This window comes from Coniophora puteana, assembly GCF_000271625.1.
Source record: "Coniophora puteana RWD-64-598 SS2 unplaced genomic scaffold CONPUscaffold_3, whole genome shotgun sequence".
NCBI classification, from domain to species: Eukaryota; Fungi; Basidiomycota; class Agaricomycetes; order Boletales; family Coniophoraceae; genus Coniophora; species Coniophora puteana.
Genome location: NW_006913055.1, coordinates 2,222,978 through 2,243,221, shown reverse-complemented (window position 1 = coordinate 2,243,221; position 20,244 = coordinate 2,222,978). Strand labels below are relative to the sequence as shown.

Below are 20,244 nucleotides of genomic sequence, written 5' to 3'. Positions count from 1 at the left end.
CCGGTCCTCTCAGGATGAACTGGCTCAAACAGGGATAGCCTCTTTTGGAAATCACAATTTGCTTCCGCGAGTACGTCGCTCTGTTATCATTGTCGTTGATCGCACTTGTTATAAGTATACCAAAATATTGACGAGTTATCGACGCTGGAATATCATCGACCTTTCTGCCCCATTTCCCCGATCACATCGCCAATAGCCATGCATGTCCTAATATCTTCATGCCCCTCCAGCCCATATCAAGCGGTGTAGCGTGCAGCTTCTCGATGATGCCCAGCATCGATGCAACTGCAACGTTGGGGGGTGGAGCGCATGAGTAGCGAAGATCTAGCCGAGTTCAAAACGTACCTTTCCAAGAACTGTACAGTACCATCAGGCACGGTAGATTCATCCCGCGCTCCCCTTGGACTATCACGTCACAGCGTAGACTGATCATAATTGCTTGGTATTGTACCGATAAGTATTCTAGCAAAAACAGAGATTGTATTGTAAAGCTAAGAGTCCTTCATATATGCATGATGCGGTGATGTACAATGTGATACTAATATGACCCACTCCTCAACCAAGCACCTTTCTTATCTCCTCTTTCTGCGAAGCAGTAAGACGTTCTGGGAACACAACGTCCCACTTTACAATCAGATCTCCCTTCTTCTTTGGACTTCCCTGTTTGCGGATGGGCATGCCCTCGCCAGGAATCTTCGTTTCTTGGCCTGGCTTGATGACACCAAGTGATGGGACAGTGACCTGGATTTTACGTCCGTCAAGAGCGTTCACCTGCTGTTTCCCGCCAGAAGGCGCCAGCGCGTCCACTAATGGGATCTTCAGCCGACATACGAGGTCGTCCCCTTGACGGGTGAAAACGGGGTGCTCCTTCTCCTCTACGACGAAGACCAGGTCCTGCGCCTCGCCGGTTGGTTGCTCGTTTCCTGCCCGCGGGAAGCGAATCTTGGTACCACTTTTCCAGCCTGGAAGCACTTGGATCTCGAGCACCTTGTCTTCCGTGCCGCCAGTCAGCAACTTGCGGCCGATCTTGAGGTGCTTCGTCGCGCCACAGTAGAGGTCCTCCAAGGAAAGCTTGAGCGGTCGCGTGATTTCGTTGGACTGTGGGCTACCGCTGCTTCCCGATGCGCGACGTGAATGTCCTCGAGACCCAGGACCTGGACGGCGGGGCGTGCCGCCTGGCATACCGCCTGGCATACCACCGAAAAAGCCAGACCCATCGTCATCGTCGGTGTACATTCCGCGACCGCCCATGCCTCCACCCATTCCGCCCATGCCTCCGCCCGTTCCGCCCATGCCTCCACCCATGCCACCCATGCCACCCATGCCTCCAAACATACTTCCGAGACCACCTCCAAACATTGTCCTGAGGTCATCCATCAATACACGGCGTGATATAAAATTGGGGAATAATCACTTACTCAAAGATCTTCTGCGGATCCGTTGGTGCGAATCCTCCCCCTGGACCTCCGCTTGTAAAGGTAAAGGTTGAGCCTCCACCGCCGCCGGGGAAACCACCAAAGCTCTGGAAACCGCCCCCAGCACCTGGTGATGGGCCACCGCCTCCGCCTTTAAGGCCCTCCTCTCCAAATTGGTCATATATACCCCGCTTCTGTTTATCGCTGAGCACTTCAAATGCCTCGGAGATCTTCAATTTAAGATGTTATGAATATCATGCATACAGCCTACATATGAGTTCCCAAACGCACCTCCTTGAACTTCTTTGAGGCCTCTTCTGATCCACTGTTACGGTCAGGATGCCATTTAAGAGCCTGGAAAAAGGAAGAGTTATTTCGTCAGTTGCCATACTCCTATTGAAGTGCAAAGGCACACGCACCATTTTCTTGTACGCCCTCTTGATCTCATCTTCACTGGCGTCGCGGCTGATGCCCAATAGTTTGTAGTAGTCTGTACCCATGTTGAGCTAGGTGGCTGTCAGCAAGACTGTGTTTTGTTCAGAGTTGCCCTGAGGCGGTTGTTCAGTATATGTGTCTCTGCGATTTGAAACTAGAAGGCAAAGGGATGTGCTTCAGTATGCTCTCCGGTTATAGATCTCGCCAGAACATGCCAGAAACAGGGGACTGACGTCACACGTCAGCGCTGGGAGGCGCGGGCTAGCTCGTGGGAAGTACGCTGGGATATTGAGTCCATGGACCTGTCACCCGTCCGGAGTTGTCCGCCGGCGACTTGACATAAGTAGCGGAGCCAATTATAGACGAGATCCAGAAACGTTCGCCGAGGAGTGTGGCTGTCTATGCATATGGCTTGGCTCTCCGAGTCTGAGATTTCCAGCACTAGTCGCTGTACAGCCAGTCGACGAGCGCCATGACAAGCCAGAATTTGACCGCGGAAGGCGCCGACAAGCACGCGAGAAACAACAGCAGCGAGGACGCAGGCGCAGGGGGCCGCTCGTCATGGCACATCCTCTCCCCTTTTTCATCCTCGGCCCTCGCCTCTCTTCCGACGGGCACCCAGAGGCCGCAGCGCTACACCAGAGAGGACGGCATCCCCGAAGTCGACGACAATGGCCACGCGCCGTCCACGGCCGTCCGCGACTACCACTCGATCAATCCTGCTGTCCAAATCAGAGTCCCAAAGAAGATCCCGACGAGCATCAAGGTCGAGGGCAAAGTCTGGTTCGCTAATGAGAGAAGTCAGCATCGTCGACCCCTCCTCTCGCGTGCAGCGTGCATGTCTTAACAAGTCTTGCTTCCAGCCTGGATCTCGTGGCTGAACCTTGCCGTACTCCTCGGCACGCTGTCTCTTGCTCTCTTCAACGCCTCCGACGAACCCGTTGCTCGCAACTTTGCATACGTTTACGCTCTCATTAGCATTGGGGTCCTGGTAAGGCCACAGAATCTTCACGACATGCCGACAGTCCGTTGATAATCACCACTCAGATATATGGCTACCTCCTCTATCAACGTCGTATCACCATGATTCGCAAGCGGGATCCTGGGCACTATGGTTCGTCGCTGCGTCCTAATTCATAATTTCACTTAGCGCATCGTCAACCACAGATCAAATTCTCGGCCCTGTCATAGTCAGTGCCCTTCTGTTTTTCGCAGTTTTGGCGAATTTTATCGTTCGAGGTGCGTAGTGTATGCTTCGAGAGCAGTCATAGACTCACCCCCGTTGATGCTGATCTTCAGTGCGCGAACTGTGGGTTTTACTTGTCTCCTCTTCCCAGCATAAACTTGAGCTTTCTTCCCAGCGAACGTCAAAAGGTTCCCATCCCCGGTATGTCTCTGTTCTTCAACAATGCAACTTCGGCAACATAAGACACCATGTCTTGTCCAGTTCTTTCATATATCCCCGCAGTCCAGCATATTTTTGTCATGGATAAGGTACATTGAATGGACTGATTTTTGTCTTTCTCTCGCGTTTCATTCACCCCAACGTTGAGAAACTTGTTAAGAAATACAGTTTCCGAATTATGCATACACATGAATATTACAAGGCCGCGTACGCGCTATATAGGGCAGATCATGACTTCAGGACCTTCTTCATACTCTGCAAAAATAACAAGAGTTAGTCATGACAACGCATGTCGTCCACAGTAATACGCACCTCTTCCATGTCATCCAAATCATCCGTCTTTATCCGAACGATCTTCCTTCCAAGCGTCTTCTCAATCATCTCCATTTGCTGCCACGTCCGTTGGTCATGGACGAAGTTGATAGAGATACCCTTGCGTCCGAAACGTCCAGTTCGGCCTAATCACGAGTCAGCCCAATTGTCACTTTCTCGCGTGCTACTGATGCGCACCTATTCGGTGAATATACGTTTCAATATCGGGCAAAGCATCACCAGAGTGATAATTCCCTCGCTCGTTCATCAGCGGCAGGTCGTAGTTGACGACCATGTTCACCGACATGATGTCGATGCCGCGAGCGATGACGTTCGTCGTGATCAGTACCTTCTCGCGGCCCTCCCGGAAGTTGTCGATGATCGTATCACGCTCGGTAGCGTCTTTTGCACCGTGGAGCGAGGCGACCTTGTGGCCTTCCGCAGTCATACGTTGTGATATACGGTCTGCCGTGTGCCGGTGCTGGCGTGGGCTAATGCTTAAAATACGCCGGTAGTTCACGAAGCAAGAGGACGTACCTGACAAAAGATGATGCTCTGCCCGATGGTGAGCAATTGGTAGAGAGAAACAAGGATATCGTATTTATGCTCCTCGTTCTTGCAATCCATATAGAACTGCTTAATGCTGTCCACAGACAACTCCTCCTTCTGAAGCTCGATTGTGTTGGCGCCTGGGGCGAACTTGTTGGCAAATTTACGGACGTGGTCGGGGAATGTCGCAGAAAAGAGGATGACTTGGAGATCTTGACGAGGAAGAAAACTAGAGACAGATGGTTAGCATGGTTCTGTGTCTGAAGCGGGAAACGAACCCACTTCTTCACCCTCAGTGTCTGTTCTCCGAGGCCATCTTGGTCAAGCATATTGTCCGCCTCGTCGAGCACAAATACCTTGACCTCCCTCGCGTCGATGACTCTTCTTCTGAGCAGATCCGTCATTGTGCCAGGCGTACCGACAACAATCTGCGCGCTAATCGTCGAAGTGCCCTTCGGAATACTCTCCTTGATAGCGTACTCGGTCTGGACTTCCGTGAACTTGCCCATGGCCACCACTACCGACATAATTTGACGAGCGAGTTCTCGGGAGGGAGCAAGACAGAGCGCCTTTATGTTTTCAGCTACAGATGTGAAATATAGCCGCATATCAATACACACCTGGGTCTTGGCTTTGGAAAAGTCGATTCGACTAAGCATGGTCAATACGAAGGCGGCAGTCTTGCCTGTGCCCGATTGCGACTGTCCGATCATATTCATTGGCCTATGCTACTGTCAAGTTGATGTCAGCCAGTAGAGTCCTGATAACGCACGGGTTGGCAAGGAGCAGGGGAAGTGCACGCTCTTGAATTTTCGAAGGCTTTGAGAATCCAAGATCATACAGTCCTTTTAACAGATCTTGATGTCTACGCCACAAAATCAATGCACGACTTCGCAGAAGCTAGAGCATACATACAGCCCAAGCTCTTCGAACGTTTTTGCGCTGAATAGAGGGGAATTGGGGTCTGCTTGTTGATCGGCGAGTGTGACCTTTCGACGGCATCGGTGAATCGTCGCGAGTACCAATGATCGATCTAGTTTACCGTAACTTCAAAGCTTGAGGCAAGCAGGTCCGTTTCGGGTTCCTCTGACAAATCGGTGGTTAGCAGTGAGCGAAGATCGACGTAGGAGTGCGCGTACCCTTGCCCGCATCATTCTCGTCGGCAGGCTCTGCCTCCTCGCCTACATTAGTCCAGCGTAAAGGTAGGTTTATATCTGATGGTTTTTATCCACTCACCCGCAGATGCAGCCACTGGTTCATAGAAACCATCCTTGTCCTTTTGCATCGTATGTGAGGGTGGACGGTGACCGGAGCTGTGTGCAGTGAACTGAGTAAATGTCGAGTTATTTACCTTGACGCGTCTTCCGGAACCGGATTCAAAAGGGGGTTTGCCGAGCGGAGTCGATTTCTCATCTGATCTCTTCACACAAAGTACTAAGTACTAAGTACTAAGTACTTACTCTGCTATTAGTATTAACTGCAAACGGGGACTGCTCCAAGCTTGCTCTAAGTTGTAACATGTTCAAGATGTCAGCCTCACTTGTTCCTCCTGCTTTCTCTCAACACGCCTCGAACCTACTCCAGCGCGTCCAGCAGGGAGCTAGTCGAGTAGAACTCGTCTATACCACTCACGACAGGTGGCCGTGCCGACCTTCGAGTCCCCTCGACTCTGCCAACCCCCTTCGCATCTCCGTCGTCGATTCATCCTTCAACCCTCCAACGCTAGCTCACTTAGCACTCGCAAATATACCTCCACATCCTCCAGGTCTCGTGTCTCTGGACCTCCCATCGCTCAACGTCGCACGAGAGGATTATGACGCGAAACTTCTATTACTTTCCGTTCGCAACGCAGACAAGGTCCTCAAACCTGGAGACGCGTCACAGGTACAGAGACTCGAGATGATGTACCTCATGGCGAAGGAGCTTGTATCTTCTACCCAGGTGATAGCCCAGGAAAGCAATGTCGCCGTGGCAATCATCGATGAGCCTACGTTTGCCGGTAAATCAACTGCTTTAACACAATACCTTTTCAGTCGCCTGCAGGCGCTTCACAGTAGTGAAAGCCAGTCTCCTATGAAACCTCTAAAGCCCCAGATGACCTTCACGATGGGATATGACACCCTCATTCGTTTGATCTCCCCGCGCTTCTACCCATCCGAGGGTGACATGCACCAGGCTCTCAAGAAATTCCTATCCTCGGCCATGGAGGACTGTAATATTGTCTGCGCTCGTCGCCCCCCAACAGGACCGGACAGCTTGTCGCAAGCCGTATCTGAAAGTCAAACTTTGGAAACATTTGAAAGAATAATTGGAGAGAAGCGGGTTTCTCTTGTGAATATTGGTGAAGACGAGCAAACGTACAGCTCTACGGCTGTCCGTACCAAGGTCCAAGCAGCAGATAATTCATGGATGGGTGTCGTCTTACCTAATATTGCACAGTACATCGAGCAAGCATCACTGTACTCGGTAGTTCAATCATTGTCATGACAGCACTGAGAAAACGAAATGCATTGAATTAACGATGGTGCATGCGAGAATTGTGTTATACTATACAGCATTGTGAGAGTATGGGGTAATGAGATTAAAATATACGTATAATTCGTAAGCGTGATGCAGCTGATGAATGGCCATCAGACGAGAAATCATGAGGATGCTTGAGCGAATGCAATGGCAACAGTCTGTAAAGAAAGTCAGGCAAGGTTCTTAAGGCGACATATGAGGGAGGACAAACCTCAGAATGGCTCAAAGAAATCAAAACCTGCTTGATGCCCTTTGATTGAGCGGCAGCTTGGGCTTCGCCGTGCAAGGAAACCGTCGGCACGCCGGACTCGTTAGGAAGAATCTCGATGTCCTTCATCGCAGCTCCGGCACCCTTTGAGGAGACACCCAAAGATTTGAACACAGCTTCCTTTCCAACCCAGCGAGCGGCGAAGGAGGAAGGAGGAGATGGCTGGGATCGGCAGTAAGCAATTTCGGCATCAGTGAAGTTGCGGGACACGAAAGTTGGGTTCCAGCTCGGAACTGAAGAAATGAGTTCTAAGGCAGACTTAGTTATGTCCGGTAGGTACGAGGCGAGTTTGCATACCTTGGTCCACACCCACGCCGGCGGGAGTTCCAGAGGAAACGAAGGCTTCGGACACAATCTTCCCATTAGCGATGTCAGTCGGGATCTGCTTGTTGAGCTCCGCCGTGTAACGGTATGTGCGAGTCTTGGGGTCGAAGCTCGCCCTAGCCATAGGGTTCATCAGGACGGCCTGCTCAAGCTCTGGCGTGTAAGGAGGTCCTTCCTTGATCCGGACGAGAGAGTTGGAAGTCATCATCTCGGTCATGACCTTGTAAGCGCCTTGGGCACGAGCAAGGTTGCGTGCCCTGTAAGACTCGTAGACGGAAGGTTCCAAAGAGCCAAAGAGGTAGCGGGGATGGACGATAAGAGCAATACCGCCCACTTGACCGAAGCCGAACGAGGACTAAAAATCGCTTAGCATTATATCCATGACGAACGACTCTACTTACCATAACACCAGCACGAACGCCATCGGTGTGGATTGACTTCGAAGGGAACATGAGCATGTGATGAGCCTCAAAGCGGGCGTCGATGTTGCTAAGGAAGAAGGAAAAGAGGTTAGTTACGTGAAGGGCGTGTTCGATAACTTCACTTACTCGCTGTTCCGGTTACCAGGGATGATACCGGTGCTGACGGACTGAATCAGGCCAGCCATCTGCCAGGCTGCCGAACCACCCTTCGAGTGACCGAGCAAACTCTTCTGAGCCATGACCGGTACAGCGTTGCCATGCGTGCGAGAGATGGTTGAAAGAATGTTGTGCCAGATTTCCGTCTCGTTCTTCTCGTTAGCACCAGTGCTGGTTCCGTGAATGGATAAGACTCCAATGTCATCAGCGGAAAGACCCCAAATAGCGAGAGCACGACGAAGCGGAGCGACGCGGGCATCAGCGCCTTCCAACATGCCATACGTTGCGAGTGCCTCCTTCTCCTGATGGGCTGCCTCCTTCTCCATGTCGGAGACACGAGATGAGATGTACTCATCGTCCACGGCGTTACCCTGAGCCTTCGTGACTTCAAGCTCCTCACGCAGCTGCGCCTGCTCGTTCGCAAGCCACTGGCCAATCTGCTGACGGCGGAAAGCGACTTGACGCGAGCGATAGCCGAGATCAAGCGTTGGAAGAGGGTACTTGGAAGGAAGTTCACGGGCGACAGTCAAAGCTCCACGGCCGGGAGCGGGAATCGAGCGGCCCGCCTTGTCAGTGGAGGTAGAAGTAAACGCCAGAATACCGCGAATAGGAGCACCAAGGTCGATTGCTGTCTTCGCGCTCATCACGATATGAACTCCGGTGCCCTGAGACTCCATGAATCCGGCACGAGTCGTCGTGGCAGGGCGGGACATTTCAGTGGGTTCTCGTCCCATAGCAAACTCGGTCTCAGCGCTGCTGGTTGCCTTCATGTTGGCGAACTCGTAGGAGCCCTCCTCGCTGATATCGTCGAATCCACCAGCGATCATGACCTTAGCTTTGCCAGAGAGGACCGTGTCACAAGCGATCTCAAGGGATTGCAAAGCAGTGGCGCAAGCACCAACTGGGATCTTGACAGGTCCGCTAGACGACATGAGCAACAGGTTGACCCATCCGGCAGTAGTGTTGATGAAGGTCTCCTGAAGTACGTCGTTTTGAACCTCCTTCTCCTCCCGACGGTCCTTGAACATCTTCGCGAGACTCTCCGTACCGCCCATACCACTTCCGATGCATGTGCCAACGTCGGAAGGATGGAAATGTTGGTAGAGTTCGTAGGGGTCGGTGATGCCTGACATGTTGAGAGCCTCCGCAGTGCACACAAGGGCCCACAAAGTAGCGCGGTCCACTTGAGCGATGATGTCGGCAGGGATACCATAACGCCCTGCGTCCCATCCAGTAGGGATTTGGCCAGCCACGAGACGACTGAACTTGAACGCTTTGGGAACGAACACGCGAGCGCCCTTCTTGAACTTGACGAACCATTGGTCGCCCTCGCCGGCCCAGATGTCACACTTGTCACCGTGCTCGTGTTTGAACTTCTCAGCATCGGATTGAGCGACCTCGATGGGCTCAAGGTCATGGATGAGCTCGACCTCCTGGTTGAAGACTTTCTTCTTCGGGTCATACCCGTTGAAGAGCTCGGGCTCTGTAACATATTTAGCTTGTAAGATTCGGCAAACGAACACTAATCTTACCAATGAGGCGAACACCTGCATGAGCCAAGATATCCTTCTCGTAACGTCCGCGAACGTCTTTGTCGTCGATAGGCTCTCCAGACTTCGCATCAACCCATCCAACGTAAAGAGAGCCATCCTTGAGACGGCCGTCGAAGTACTTGGTGAAGCCCATTATCCAGGCCATCTCGATGCAGCCCTCGATCGTGAATTCGCCTCGAGCCTCCATCTCCCATCGTGTGCGCGAGCTTCCCCAAGGCCCGACTTCAGCAAAGCCAGTAACAACAACAACCTTTTCTAGATCGATGATGCCTTGGAGCTTCTTCAGGTCCTCGACTGAAGACGCCTCCTCCAGCGTGGGGAAATCGAACTTGAAGTTCGCGCGAGGGACAACGTTTACAGTCTGAAGAACAGCTTCTCCCTCAACCCCATTGATGACTTTGAAGTCGAGGGCATTGTCGCGAGCAATTGAACGACGCAGCTCACTCTTCTTGTTCAAGTCAAGTCGGATGCGAGTCGTGATGTCGGCGAGGTCAGGCAGGCGATCCATACCTCCGTTGAGATCTGCCCAGATGGGCTCCACTTGTGTGATGCTGAATAACAGCGGATGCATGAGACCCAGGATGTTGAAGGCCATCTCCTTGGCAGAGAAGGTACGGACACCGTATCCCTCGAGCTCGTGGGCAACTGTGTTAGTCGCCGACATTAAGCCAGTGCCGCGGGTCCAGCTGAACGGAGATTAGCGCCGTTGAAACATGATAGCAAGCAACAGCTTACCCAATGACAGCACCTGCCATGCAAAGGTATTCGCCCCAACTTTCGGAGTTCCAGCGGTTGAACAAGGTCTCGAGCGAAATCTTCGACTCGGAGTAAAGACCATCGTTACCGAAGAGGCCGTGGTTGGGGGAGAGAGGAAGGATGACTTGCGTGGGCCGGGTGACGAAGTGATGAGAGGCCTTCTTGTTCTTGACGGCCCCCAGGATGCGAAGAAGGTTGACCAACATGATGCGGTGGGCGAGCTCAGACTTGTCGTCCAAACCATCAATCTCGCGGCCATTTTCGGGGACAGCTGCGAAAGGCAGGATGTAGTCGAGATCGAGCCCGAGGGTGCCATAAATGTAGTCAACGAGGGCCTCGACATCCTGCTTGGAGCCTTGGTTGAATGGCACAACAGTCAAGGCAGAGCCGCGAGCACCAAAGCTCTGATAGATCGACTGGTAGTACTCCACGGTAGATCGGTTGTAGCGGGAGGTGGTGATAACAACGTGGGCTCCTCCCGACAAAAGACCCTTGAGAATCTCAACGCCGATGGATCCTTTGCCGACACCGGTCAGCAACGCATTCTTGTCTTTGAAAGTCGTCCCAGAGGTGGCAATCTCATGAAGAATGTCGAGGTAGACGCCCGTCAAGTTGCTACTGTATTCCCAGTTGGCACCAACCTTGCGCTTCAAGTGCAGCAAGGGAACCTTGTCTGCAGACACTGGTGCGACCGACGAGATCTGGGGGCGGAGGAACTGAGATGAATTGCGGCGAGTACGTTGGCGAGGACGGGGGGACTGCTCTGGGTTCTTTCGTAGAGAGCGAACGACACCTTCGTACAGGGCTTTGATCCGGTTTTTCTGGTCATCGCTAATTCCAGGCTGAGTCTTGACGACCGTCCAGAGTTTCATGACGTCGTCTTGGATCTTCTGCATGTTGACTGCGGGTGTCATGTCGCCGCTCGCCATCTCCTCCACGTAAGCCTCGAGCTTTCGGACGTTCTCGCGGACGACTTCGGTATACACGATGTCGCCCTTCTCCGTCACCTCAGTGTGAGGAGCGGTAGGGAAAGTCACTAAGAAACACACTTAGAACGACGTCAACATTGCAAGAACTGTTTACATACCGTCCTTGTATACGGGAGGTTTCCCAAGGACTTCCTTCGTGTTGTCGATGAGCTCCTGACCAAACTGCTTGGTAAGAGCGTATGTGTCGCCCTTGCTGGGATCTAAGCGGTCGATGTTGTATTGCATGTATGCAAGTAGTTCTGGGTCTGCGCGATTCAGCAACTGGATGCAACGAGCGGTGAGCTCTCGGTCGACAGTCGTCAGGCGGCCATGAATGATATCGTAGTACATGAGGAGGGCGTCTTGGCGGACCCAGTTCCAGGCGGAGTCGAAATGACGAGCCTTCAACGGGTTGAATACAGGCTGAATGCCATCAATGTAGGTGTCGCCGTGCTCCTTGGCGATAGCATCAAGGCGAGCCTGGAGTTGCGCAGACGTAGCCTTCTCCTTGTCGAAGGCAACTTCGCCGGCACGCGAGTCGCGGTTCAAGTAGCGGCTGTAGAGCTCTATGTGCTGCTCCGCGAAGCGATCTTGCTCAGACTTGAATTTGAGGAACTCCTCGCTGTTGATAGTAGCACCTCCTCCGCCACCTCCACCTGCGCCGGCAGCACCACCGCTAGAGAGGGAAATGCCCGCCCGTTGCGCGTAAGCGGCCACAACGCTATCCAACCAAGCCTTAGCTTCAGCCTCGGAGGACAAGCGCTTGGCGGGTTCGAGCGTCGTACCCATGAGCAGGACAGCATCCGCACGGGAGGAACCGAGACCCCAAGTCTTGGATAGATAGCCCTTGATTGTGGACGCATTGAAGCCACCAGGCATCTTGCCACCAACCATACGAGAGATCAGCCCTGCAGTGTATTTGCCCAAGTTTCCCGAGTGACCCACGCTCAAGGCTGAGCCAAGCTCCTCCAATGATAGCTCTTCACCCTTTTCAGGCGCCGACGAGAACTCAAGCTGCAAGTCACCAAGAATTTCATTCTGGAGGGTCGACTTCCCGCCGACAAGGTCTTTGATAGATTTGGACTGGGGAACTTCCTCGACTTTCTTCTTAAGCTTCTGCGCGATGACGAAAGCGAGGATGTCGGAAGCATTGATGGGAACGTCGTCGATGGCGGCGGCAGCGGCAGCGGGTGCGGCAACGGGTGCAGCGACGGGTGCGGGACCAGCAGGGGCCGCCGCAGCTGCGGGAGCAGGGCCTGCAGACTCAGCAGCAGGAGCTTCGGTGACCTCGTCCTCGAATTGGTAGTAGACCTCCCGAACATTCTTGGCATGACAAAGGATTGAACGCTTGCGGCTGTTGGCATCGTCCTGGGCCTCATATTTAGCTTTGAGAGTACGAGAAGCCATGCCTGTGAGGGTAGGCGAAGGACCGAGCTCAATGAGCCGTTCGAAGTTGAAGTTAGTGAACAGCAGGTCCTGCGTTTCAATCCAACGAACGGGAGAGGCGAATTGATAGGAAAGCAGCTCCACTAAGATAATGTAGGCGAGCTTCTGGCGATTTTCCGGCGCGGCCCAGCTCTCTTCCTCCCACTTCTTGAGAACTTTGTCAAGGCGCGGGGAGGACGTCTGGTCGTAGATCAACTCGGCATATTCCTTGGAAACATCGAAGGGCTTGGCGACCAAATTGGGGATGTATTTGCCGATCAACATGTCAGGGTTGAGGAGAGACGCATTGATCTTCTTCGAGAGGTCTAGCAAAAGGTGAACACAGACAGGTGATGTATAGGAGTACGATCTTACAGGCACGGAACGGCATGACTCCTGCCCACAGATATCGCGAGTGGAAGGGCACGTCAATGCCAGGCAGAGGGATAGTCGCGAAACCACGCTCAAGAACAATGTAGCCCGAGGCCGCTTGCAGGGCCTTCGCACGGTCGAAGCACTCCATGACAATGTCGCTGAGCATCTCCTTCACTTTCTCCACAGTGTATGTCTCAGTCAACTGGGAAAATGTCAACTCAGGTTGATCCAAGCGAGTAACGGAGACTTTACCTTGGCAATGTCAATCTTCTGCAGCTTCAGATAGTTCAGAACGTTGGTCAGGGTCTGCAGAGCGAGGAGCTCGCCAGCGCAGACATATTGTTGGCCCTGGAACACAAGAATCAGCGTAGTGATACTAATGAAAGCTGGCGGACCATACCTCCACGTTGTAGTTGACGATCTCCAACAGGGTTGACGTTCGCGTCGAGATGGTGTCAACGACCTCTCGAAGAGCGGCGTCCGTGAACGTCTTGGAGATTCGACTCGGGTTGACTGCACACATGGCGTAATTTGATCGGTTCTGCGAGTCCCGCTCAACAGCGCGCTGCATAGTGATACCACGGTAGAAGACGACGTCGACAAGAGCAGAGATGTGCAATACATCGGCGATGGATGCAAGGGCAGAGTATTCACCGAGGGAGTGACCAGCGAAAGCACAGTCCTTCTGAACAAAACCCTTCGCCCGCATGTCCTCGAAAGCTGCTTTCTCCGTGACGACCAAAGCGATCTGAGCGAATTGGGTTGCAAAGAGAAGACCGTTGGGATGGCTAAAGGTATACTTGGGAGAGCGGACGTCGATGTCGGCGAATAGAGGAAGAGTCTTGACGTTGCCGTCCTTGTCCATGGTATCGTAAGTCATGTCCATGTAGCGCTGACGGATCGCCTGTCCCTTGAAACCGCCGAAGTGGATAGTCTTCTGTTTGGGGTTGTCCTTGACAATCTCGACGATAGAGAACCCATAGACAGCAAGCAAGTGAGCATCCGCACCCTCCCAGACAGCACGGGCAGCAGGGGAGTTGTTGTAGAGGTCCATACCCATGCCAGGTTCTTGCGAGCCCTGACCAGTGAAAACATAGACAGTGGTGGGTTGGGCAACCTCGGCCGTGCCCTCAAGGACCTTCTCGTCGCGCTGGTTGATGGTCTCGACCTTGACGACAATATGGCCGTCGCGCATCCCGATGTGACGAATCTTCACTTGAAGCTCATCTCCGGGGAGGATCATACCCACAAAAGATACGTCGTAGCTGATACCAGGGGTTCAGAAGTGTTCAAGCAAGGAGATAGTGGAACTCACGCAATGACCCGGTCAGGGTTACCTTGAGCGACGATATTCTCAACGTAGCGGCGAGTCGCTGCACTTGACCACATTCCATGGGTGATGGTGCCGGGAAGAGAGGCGTATGAAGAGAAGTAGGGGTTGATGTGGATGGGGTTGAAATCGCCAGAAACTTTCGAGTAAGGCTCGTTTGTGAGAGGAGCGGCGAAGGCAGTGGAGGTTGAGCTGGTCATGGAGTAACCCTCATTGGTGAGAGGAGTCAGGCGGCCCTCGGCGACACCATGACGCTGAAGATAGGCGATGACAGGGTTGCCCTTGCATCCCTCCTGCTCAAACTCTACGGCACCGACCTTGTGGAGGCGCTTGAGGTGGTCGCGGGTGAAGATGTCGCCCGACACGGAGACATCGCGGTAAGAAGTCTTGTCCTTGAAGGTGACTTCTGACTTCACGCGGAAGACGAGAGTGGTGTCCGCCTTCAAAGGCTCCGTGTCGTCGGCCCAGGAGAACCATTCCTTCGATTGAATGACACCGACAGATGCATCACTGGCCACTTCGACAACATAGTCGGGTTCCTCGATGACATCGAAAGTGTTTTCAAAGTCGGTAAACCGGCCACGGTAGAGGAATGAGGAAACAACTTCGATGACCGGCTGACCGTCACGGTACACATGACCTTTGGCCTGCACCATCTTGCCGGCGTCGGTGTTCTTCACAGAGGCAATGCGTGCGTCGGCATAGCAAACATCCCCAGCAACCAAAGGCCTGGAACCGTTAACGACACGGAACCCGTTCGAGAGATGGACAAGCTTCAGGAGGTCCCCGTCAATGCTAGCGGGGAAGATGGCCTTCATGATGGCCTGAGATGCGAGCAATGAGAAAAATGCGGCTATGCTCATATCATATTGCAACGTACCTGCCAACCAGTGACGATGGCAAAGTCCATGGGCGCCTTAACGGACGAAGAACGTACACTCTTGAAGTGTTCGCCCTGGTTACCCACGACGGAGCAGAAGGTCTCCACGTCCTCGGCCGAGATGGTCACCTGAGGACCGACAAAAGTCTCGCGAAGGCCAATTTCAGGAAGAGTCTCGTTATTACCGAACCAGAGCTTCCAGTAAAACTCCTTGATGCGGTGGTTGCGTCCCTCGACAGCCTCGTGGATAGGAGTAGACCCAGTAGAAGGGACGTATTGGAACTGCAGGTGAAGAGGCACAGACTTGTTCTGGCGATCCTCGTTGAAGATGGCATCTATTGTCTGCGTCGATGGCGAGTACTTGATCTCTACAGCCTTGAAGTCGGACTTGTGAACGCCGTGAGATCTGGCGGCGCCGAACGCAGTCAAAGACGTAGGAAGTTCACCGTCAAACTCGAGGACCACACGCTGGCCCTTGCGCGGGGCCAAAGCACGACGCATAGGGTTGTCGACGTAGGCCTTGCCCTGGACAATGGTGACAGAAGTCAAAAGCGCCTTAAGCCAGTTCAGCTTGGAGCCAGAAAGGAAGTTCAGCCAGTCGTTGGTGTCAGGAACGTTATCACCGACGACAAACTCGACGCCAGACGCAGCCTTCGACGGCTGCACACCAGCCGGGATGGACACAGATGCGGGCTCGGGGGCAAGGTAGTCAATCGTAGGGACATTGGCCACGTCACCACCATACGAACGCTCCAGCAACTTCTGGATGAGGTTGGAGGTGATGTTGCCCAACATGTCCTTGATAGGCTCGTCCTTGACAATGGAGTGCTTGACTGCCACCGGGCCCTGGAGAATGCACACACGTTGGGGATCCTGGTCGAACACTGCTTCAATGTCTTCGGCAGCCCAGAGGGAGTCCTGTGATTAAGCATAAGCACAAAGTTGTTGTCAAATTTGAACCAACCCATACCTTCTTGAACCACACTTCGAAGCTCGAGTCGAGGATCGGGATGAAAGGAGCAGGCTTCTGGCCAGGGCGCTGAGAAATCGCAAGGAAGAACGCGCGATCCTCAGCAGCCATTAGCTGCTCCTTGGCAGCTGGATAGGTAGAGAAGAAAGTCTCCACGAAGCCGTGTGGTTCGTCGAGCTCAGAGAAGCTCTGGATGATACTGGGCTTGGTCCCGTTGTCAACACCAGCGAACCGCTCTTCAACGCGCCTCAGCCAGTCACCAGTCAAGTTACGAAGGCTGCGGTCGATCCACCTCGACTCGTGACTAACGTACATCAAACGAATGAGACGAAGGGTGACCTCTTCATAGGTCATGTCACCGAGATCGAGAGCGACGGATCCATCCTTCTTCCACCCGAACCAAGGTTTGGCAAAGTTGGCGTTGAGTTTCTCGATGATTTCTGCCTTGCGTTCAGCGAGCCACGGGCCTCGCTTGTCCTTAGGCATCTTGAAGACGGTGTCGTCGAACTCCTTCCACAGCTTGACGGCACGAGTTGCAACCTTGTGGATGGGTTCACCGAGCTCGGAGCGCACAGTAAGTATGCCACCGGTAGGCTTGACGTAGGTGCTCTCCCAGTCTTTGTCGTCGACACCGGCCGCCGCTACAATGAGGTCCTTGACGGACGAGCTAGTGTGAGCTTCCTTTGCTACCATAACGCGGCTAGCGAAGAGGAAGCCATCGAAAGGCATAGGCTGAACGTCGTAGAGCGTAAATGACCATTCACCAGTGAGGTACGGCCAAATGTCATCAGCACCACCAAAGCCAGAGCCGCCAACGAGGGAGATATTTGCATGTTGGCGGATGGAGCTGTAAGTCTTCAAGATAGGGTTATGGAAGTCCTCATACGAGTGGTGACCGCCCGCACGACCGCCGGTCCATTGCATGATGATGGGGAAGTCAGGGTTGGCAGCGGCGATGTTCACGACTTGACGGATGCCATCAATAGAGCCGGGCTTGAACGAGACGTGCTTGATGCCGGCCGCTTGCAGGCCGGCGATGATCTCTGCTGCCTTCTCCGTGCTGGGAACCCCAGCGGCAACGCAGAAGCCTTCAACAGGAAGACCCTCTCGACGCATCTCTTGCCAGAGCGGGAATTGGAAGCCAAATTGACGTGGATTGATGTAGAGAGAGTTCAGCGTGATACCAACGCCGTCAGGAATATTGGACTGGATCTCAGCGATCTTGGACCGCAGGGCGGCCGGGTTATAGTGCCCACCACCCGCGAGCTCAATGTGGTAGCCTGCGGCAAGGACGGCGCTGACGAAGCCAGCCTTTACAGTGGTCGGAGTCATGCCTGCGACCATGATGGGAGGCTTCCCGAGGAGGCGAGAGAAGGGCGTATCGAGGTGAAGAGTTCCATCGCTGGAAATGGAGTTCAAGCTATGGACTTCAGAGGCCGACTGAAACGTACCTGGACTTGACGAGACGAGGTGTGAACTTGCTGTTCCACCAGACCTCGCGCTTGACGTTGCTGACATCGAAAAGTTCGCCTTCGCCACGGCCCTTGTCACCTAGGGTGATAACACGAACACCCCGACCATCGAGGTTGCGAGCAGTAAGAGGCCCAATGCCATTCACTCCTCCTGGGCCGAAGTCGACAATATGAGTCGCGGTTTCGGGGAAGCCAGTAGCAGCACTCCAGTGAATGGGCGAAGTAAAGATTTGATCACAGAGCGACCGTGCGATGGACGAGGAAAGCTTGCGCATATCGGAACCTGAATGGCATATGAGATATAAAATTAGGAAGGTGAATGCAGCACTCACCATCCTCGGTATTGTAGACGGGTATCGCAAGCTCCTCGCTCTTCCATAACTCCTCACCAGCGAGATCCTCGTTGCAAAGCTTGTCAGTCGCCGAAGTCAGGTATGTGCTATGGTAAGGTGCGTTCACCACCAAGAATCGGACAGTGAACACGGGCTTGCGCTGCGAGAACGGAATCTTGCTCTGATCCTCGCCAGAGGGTGCGCGTACTTTCCGCAGGTTGATCACGAGGCCGTACAGCGCACGGGGAGGACCGGTCACCACGAAGTTACGAGGGCCATTGTAAAGAGAGACACCCAGTTGCGAGTTCTCAGGAAGATGCTTATTGGTCTTAGCAATATGCGGCTCCACTTCGGAGAGAGAAAGACCGGCGATTGACAACATAGGCGTGGGCTGACCCTCTCCCCCTTCAATCGAGTCCTGGATGATTGAGGGTTCAATGGCGAGGACAGGGAAGGCTTCTTGACCGCGGAGACCGCAGAAAAATAGCCAGCGGAGGGCCCTCTTGGCGTTAATGTCGTAAGATTCGTACGTCGAAGACGCAGAGATGGCGACAGCTGAGACCACGCCTTGGGAATGACCAGTGGCACCTGCGATGCACTTGCGCAGCTCGCCAGGGCTGAGACCAGATACACGACAGACAACCAAGTACTGGATGAGTTGGGTAAGCCCGATAAGTGGCAGGGAGACGGGGATAGAAGCCAGGTATTCCACAGAGGGCCGAGCGATGGCACCCGAAAGCCATCCCAGAACGTTCATGCCGTAGGTGTAGAAGCCAGTGGCCTCGCGTTCAGCAACGAGAGGAACGAGGATCTCGTTCGTCATTGCGGAGATTAAGCCGAAAACATAAGGTCTATAGGTGTCGTAGAGTGCTTGAAGTTCGTCGAAGTAGACTTCGTTGGTGCCTTGACCGCCGAAAATGGCGTAGATGGAGGCGTTGCCTTCAGAAGCTGCCGTCAAGAGTTTGGAGGGAGGTGCGTTAGGGATGTCGGATACATTGTTCTGTTCGAGAGCGTGGCGAGCAAGATGGAAGGAGGAAAGGACGGCAGCTCGAACTTCGGTATCGAAAGAGCTGACAAAGGTATAGAGATCCTTGTCGAAGAGGTAGGTGTCGACGAAGTGGCAGAAGATGTTGCGAAGGAGGGCGATGCGAGGTTTGACGCATTTCGCGTCAGCGGTAGCGTTTTGCGCGACGAAGGCAAGGAAGCGAGCATGAAGCTCGATCAAAGCCTCCTGAGCATTCTCTAGCTCAGCGGTGCTATCGACTGCATCTGACTGCTTCCGCGACTGGACGAAATCATCTCTCAGAACTTCAGCGGCGATCCACTCGTCCGTCTGGGTTGAGACGGGGATCGAGACCTATTAAAGACAAGATCAGCTCCCGCGACGCGTCAGTACGCGCGAGATAACGCACTCTAATGTTTGCCGTGGCGACGATTAAAGGGCGAGTACAGATAGCATTTTCACGGACGACATCACCGTTCTGAGGCGACATTTTGGAACGGCGAGAAAAGGGAAGGGAGGGGGAGGGGCGGCAGAGCGAAAAGACGATATGGGCCAAAGTTTATATTCGCCGCGCCCCAGTCCCAATTTTTCGGTCTGACATGCCTTCCCCCAAAAAGTGGTGTCACGTGCAGAGAAACGTACTCATCCTCGAGGACGCCTCAAGTCACTTCGACGCGCGTCCCGATTGATTATCAGCGCAGTCCCCGACAGAACCCTTAAATTCGAGAGGATTCGCCTGGGTTATTGACGCGTTTCAGGCGAAAGTTCACCTGAGCGAACAACAAAGGCCTGAGACACTCGAGACAAGAGAGCACCCCACTGCAATTAATATTACGAGCAAAGTGCTGGAGGAGAAGGTATTCGCGGAAGCAATAAATTTCGGCCCTGTCATGCCATGTCAAGCGTCTCGATGACAGCCAATTGCAAATTCCCGCATTCGGGAAGCCAGGGTACACTCTAATCTAATTTGACAGCTGTGCAGATGCTTAAATTACAGTGTTCTCAATAGGTAAACATATGGAGAATTGTCTTCCATATGTCACGGATTGAACTTGTCTTCATATACGAGTGATTAAACATGTGTTTGAAGGATTGTCGCGCCGCTTGTACTAAGCACGCGGCGCATACCTAGCACCGCGTCATGGCTTCCTGATAATGATAATAGATGATAATCCTCTGACCGCCGGACACCCCTTCCAAGGTATCACTGGTACCGTGACTGTGATCCAGAGGGACGCGGAAGATGGAATGCATGAGTTCCCGATCCGCAGACTCAAAGTATCTTCGATTCTACATCGATCAGTGCAAGTCGGCCAAGCAAGTAATCTAGTTCCCTACCAAACTGGCTCTTCTAAAGACCAGGGCATTCAATCG

The 20,244-nt window shown here is 53.3% G+C and overlaps 5 protein-coding genes across 5 annotated transcripts; 2 read left to right on the top strand and 3 right to left on the bottom strand.

The window, feature by feature from the left end:
* Positions 1-432: 432 nt before the first annotated feature.
* On the bottom strand, positions 433-2,305 carry CONPUDRAFT_163465 (DnaJ-domain-containing protein). The gene is made up of 4 exons (XM_007767846.1): positions 1,835-2,305; positions 1,707-1,769; positions 1,419-1,645; positions 433-1,363 (listed from the first exon to the last, which is right to left on the bottom strand). Exons 1-4 carry the CDS (start codon positions 1,913-1,915, stop codon positions 556-558), a joined length of 1,179 nt encoding a protein of 392 aa, XP_007766036.1. The 5' UTR covers positions 1,916-2,305; the 3' UTR covers positions 433-555.
* A 17-nt stretch (positions 2,306-2,322) lies between these two features.
* On the top strand, positions 2,323-3,097 carry CONPUDRAFT_50017 (uncharacterized protein; the record flags this gene model as incomplete). The annotated part of the gene is made up of 4 exons (XM_007767085.1): positions 2,323-2,650; positions 2,714-2,841; positions 2,898-2,964; positions 3,018-3,097. 4 exons carry the CDS (start codon positions 2,323-2,325, stop codon positions 3,095-3,097), a joined length of 603 nt encoding a protein of 200 aa, XP_007765275.1.
* Positions 3,098-3,147: 50 nt separating this feature from the next.
* On the bottom strand, positions 3,148-5,424 carry CONPUDRAFT_100254 (ATP-dependent RNA helicase DBP5). The gene is made up of 11 exons (XM_007767845.1): positions 5,353-5,424; positions 5,256-5,297; positions 5,159-5,202; positions 5,032-5,105; positions 4,889-4,981; positions 4,737-4,839; positions 4,399-4,685; positions 4,105-4,345; positions 3,766-4,048; positions 3,568-3,713; positions 3,148-3,510 (listed from the first exon to the last, which is right to left on the bottom strand). The coding sequence occupies exons 1-11, from the start codon at positions 5,399-5,401 to the stop codon at positions 3,484-3,486; spliced, it is 1,389 nt and encodes a 462-aa protein (XP_007766035.1). The 5' UTR covers positions 5,402-5,424; the 3' UTR covers positions 3,148-3,483.
* A 210-nt stretch (positions 5,425-5,634) lies between these two features.
* CONPUDRAFT_142640 (uncharacterized protein) lies at positions 5,635-6,603 on the top strand (the record flags this gene model as incomplete). The annotated part of the gene is made up of 1 exon (XM_007767844.1): positions 5,635-6,603. One exon carries the CDS (start codon positions 5,635-5,637, stop codon positions 6,601-6,603), a length of 969 nt encoding a protein of 322 aa, XP_007766034.1.
* A 155-nt stretch (positions 6,604-6,758) lies between these two features.
* On the bottom strand, positions 6,759-19,360 carry CONPUDRAFT_71103 (fatty acid synthase; the record flags this gene model as incomplete). Its single annotated transcript, XM_007767244.1, has 17 exons — positions 6,759-6,794; positions 6,848-7,137; positions 7,202-7,583; positions 7,630-7,717; positions 7,777-9,289; positions 9,339-10,045; positions 10,095-11,151; positions 11,203-12,834; positions 12,884-13,085; positions 13,136-13,231; positions 13,284-14,148; positions 14,199-15,037; positions 15,094-16,011; positions 16,064-17,465; positions 17,515-17,818; positions 17,868-19,224; positions 19,280-19,360. 17 exons carry the CDS (start codon positions 19,358-19,360, stop codon positions 6,759-6,761), a joined length of 11,769 nt encoding a protein of 3,922 aa, XP_007765434.1.
* Between the last annotated feature and the right edge of the window lie 884 nt (positions 19,361-20,244).

Coding starts and splice junctions, on each gene's coding strand:
- CONPUDRAFT_163465 (XM_007767846.1), bottom strand. CDS start 1,915: ATGGGTACAGACTACTACAAACTATTGGGCATCAGCCGCGACGCCAGT. Junction 1,770..1,834: donor AGAGGGCGTACAAGAAAATG/GTGCGTGTGCCT, acceptor TCCTTTTTCCAG/GCTCTTAAATGGCATCCTGA. Junction 1,646..1,706: donor CCTCAAAGAAGTTCAAGGAG/GTGCGTTTGGGA, acceptor CTTAAATTGAAG/ATCTCCGAGGCATTTGAAGT.
- CONPUDRAFT_100254 (XM_007767845.1), bottom strand. CDS start 5,401: ATGCAAAAGGACAAGGATGGTTTCTATGAACCAGTGGCTGCATCTGCG. Junction 5,203..5,255: donor CGAGAATGATGCGGGCAAGG/GTACGCGCACTC, acceptor CCGATTTGTCAG/AGGAACCCGAAACGGACCTG. Junction 4,049..4,104: donor AGAGCATCATCTTTTGTCAG/GTACGTCCTCTT, acceptor AGCCCACGCCAG/CACCGGCACACGGCAGACCG.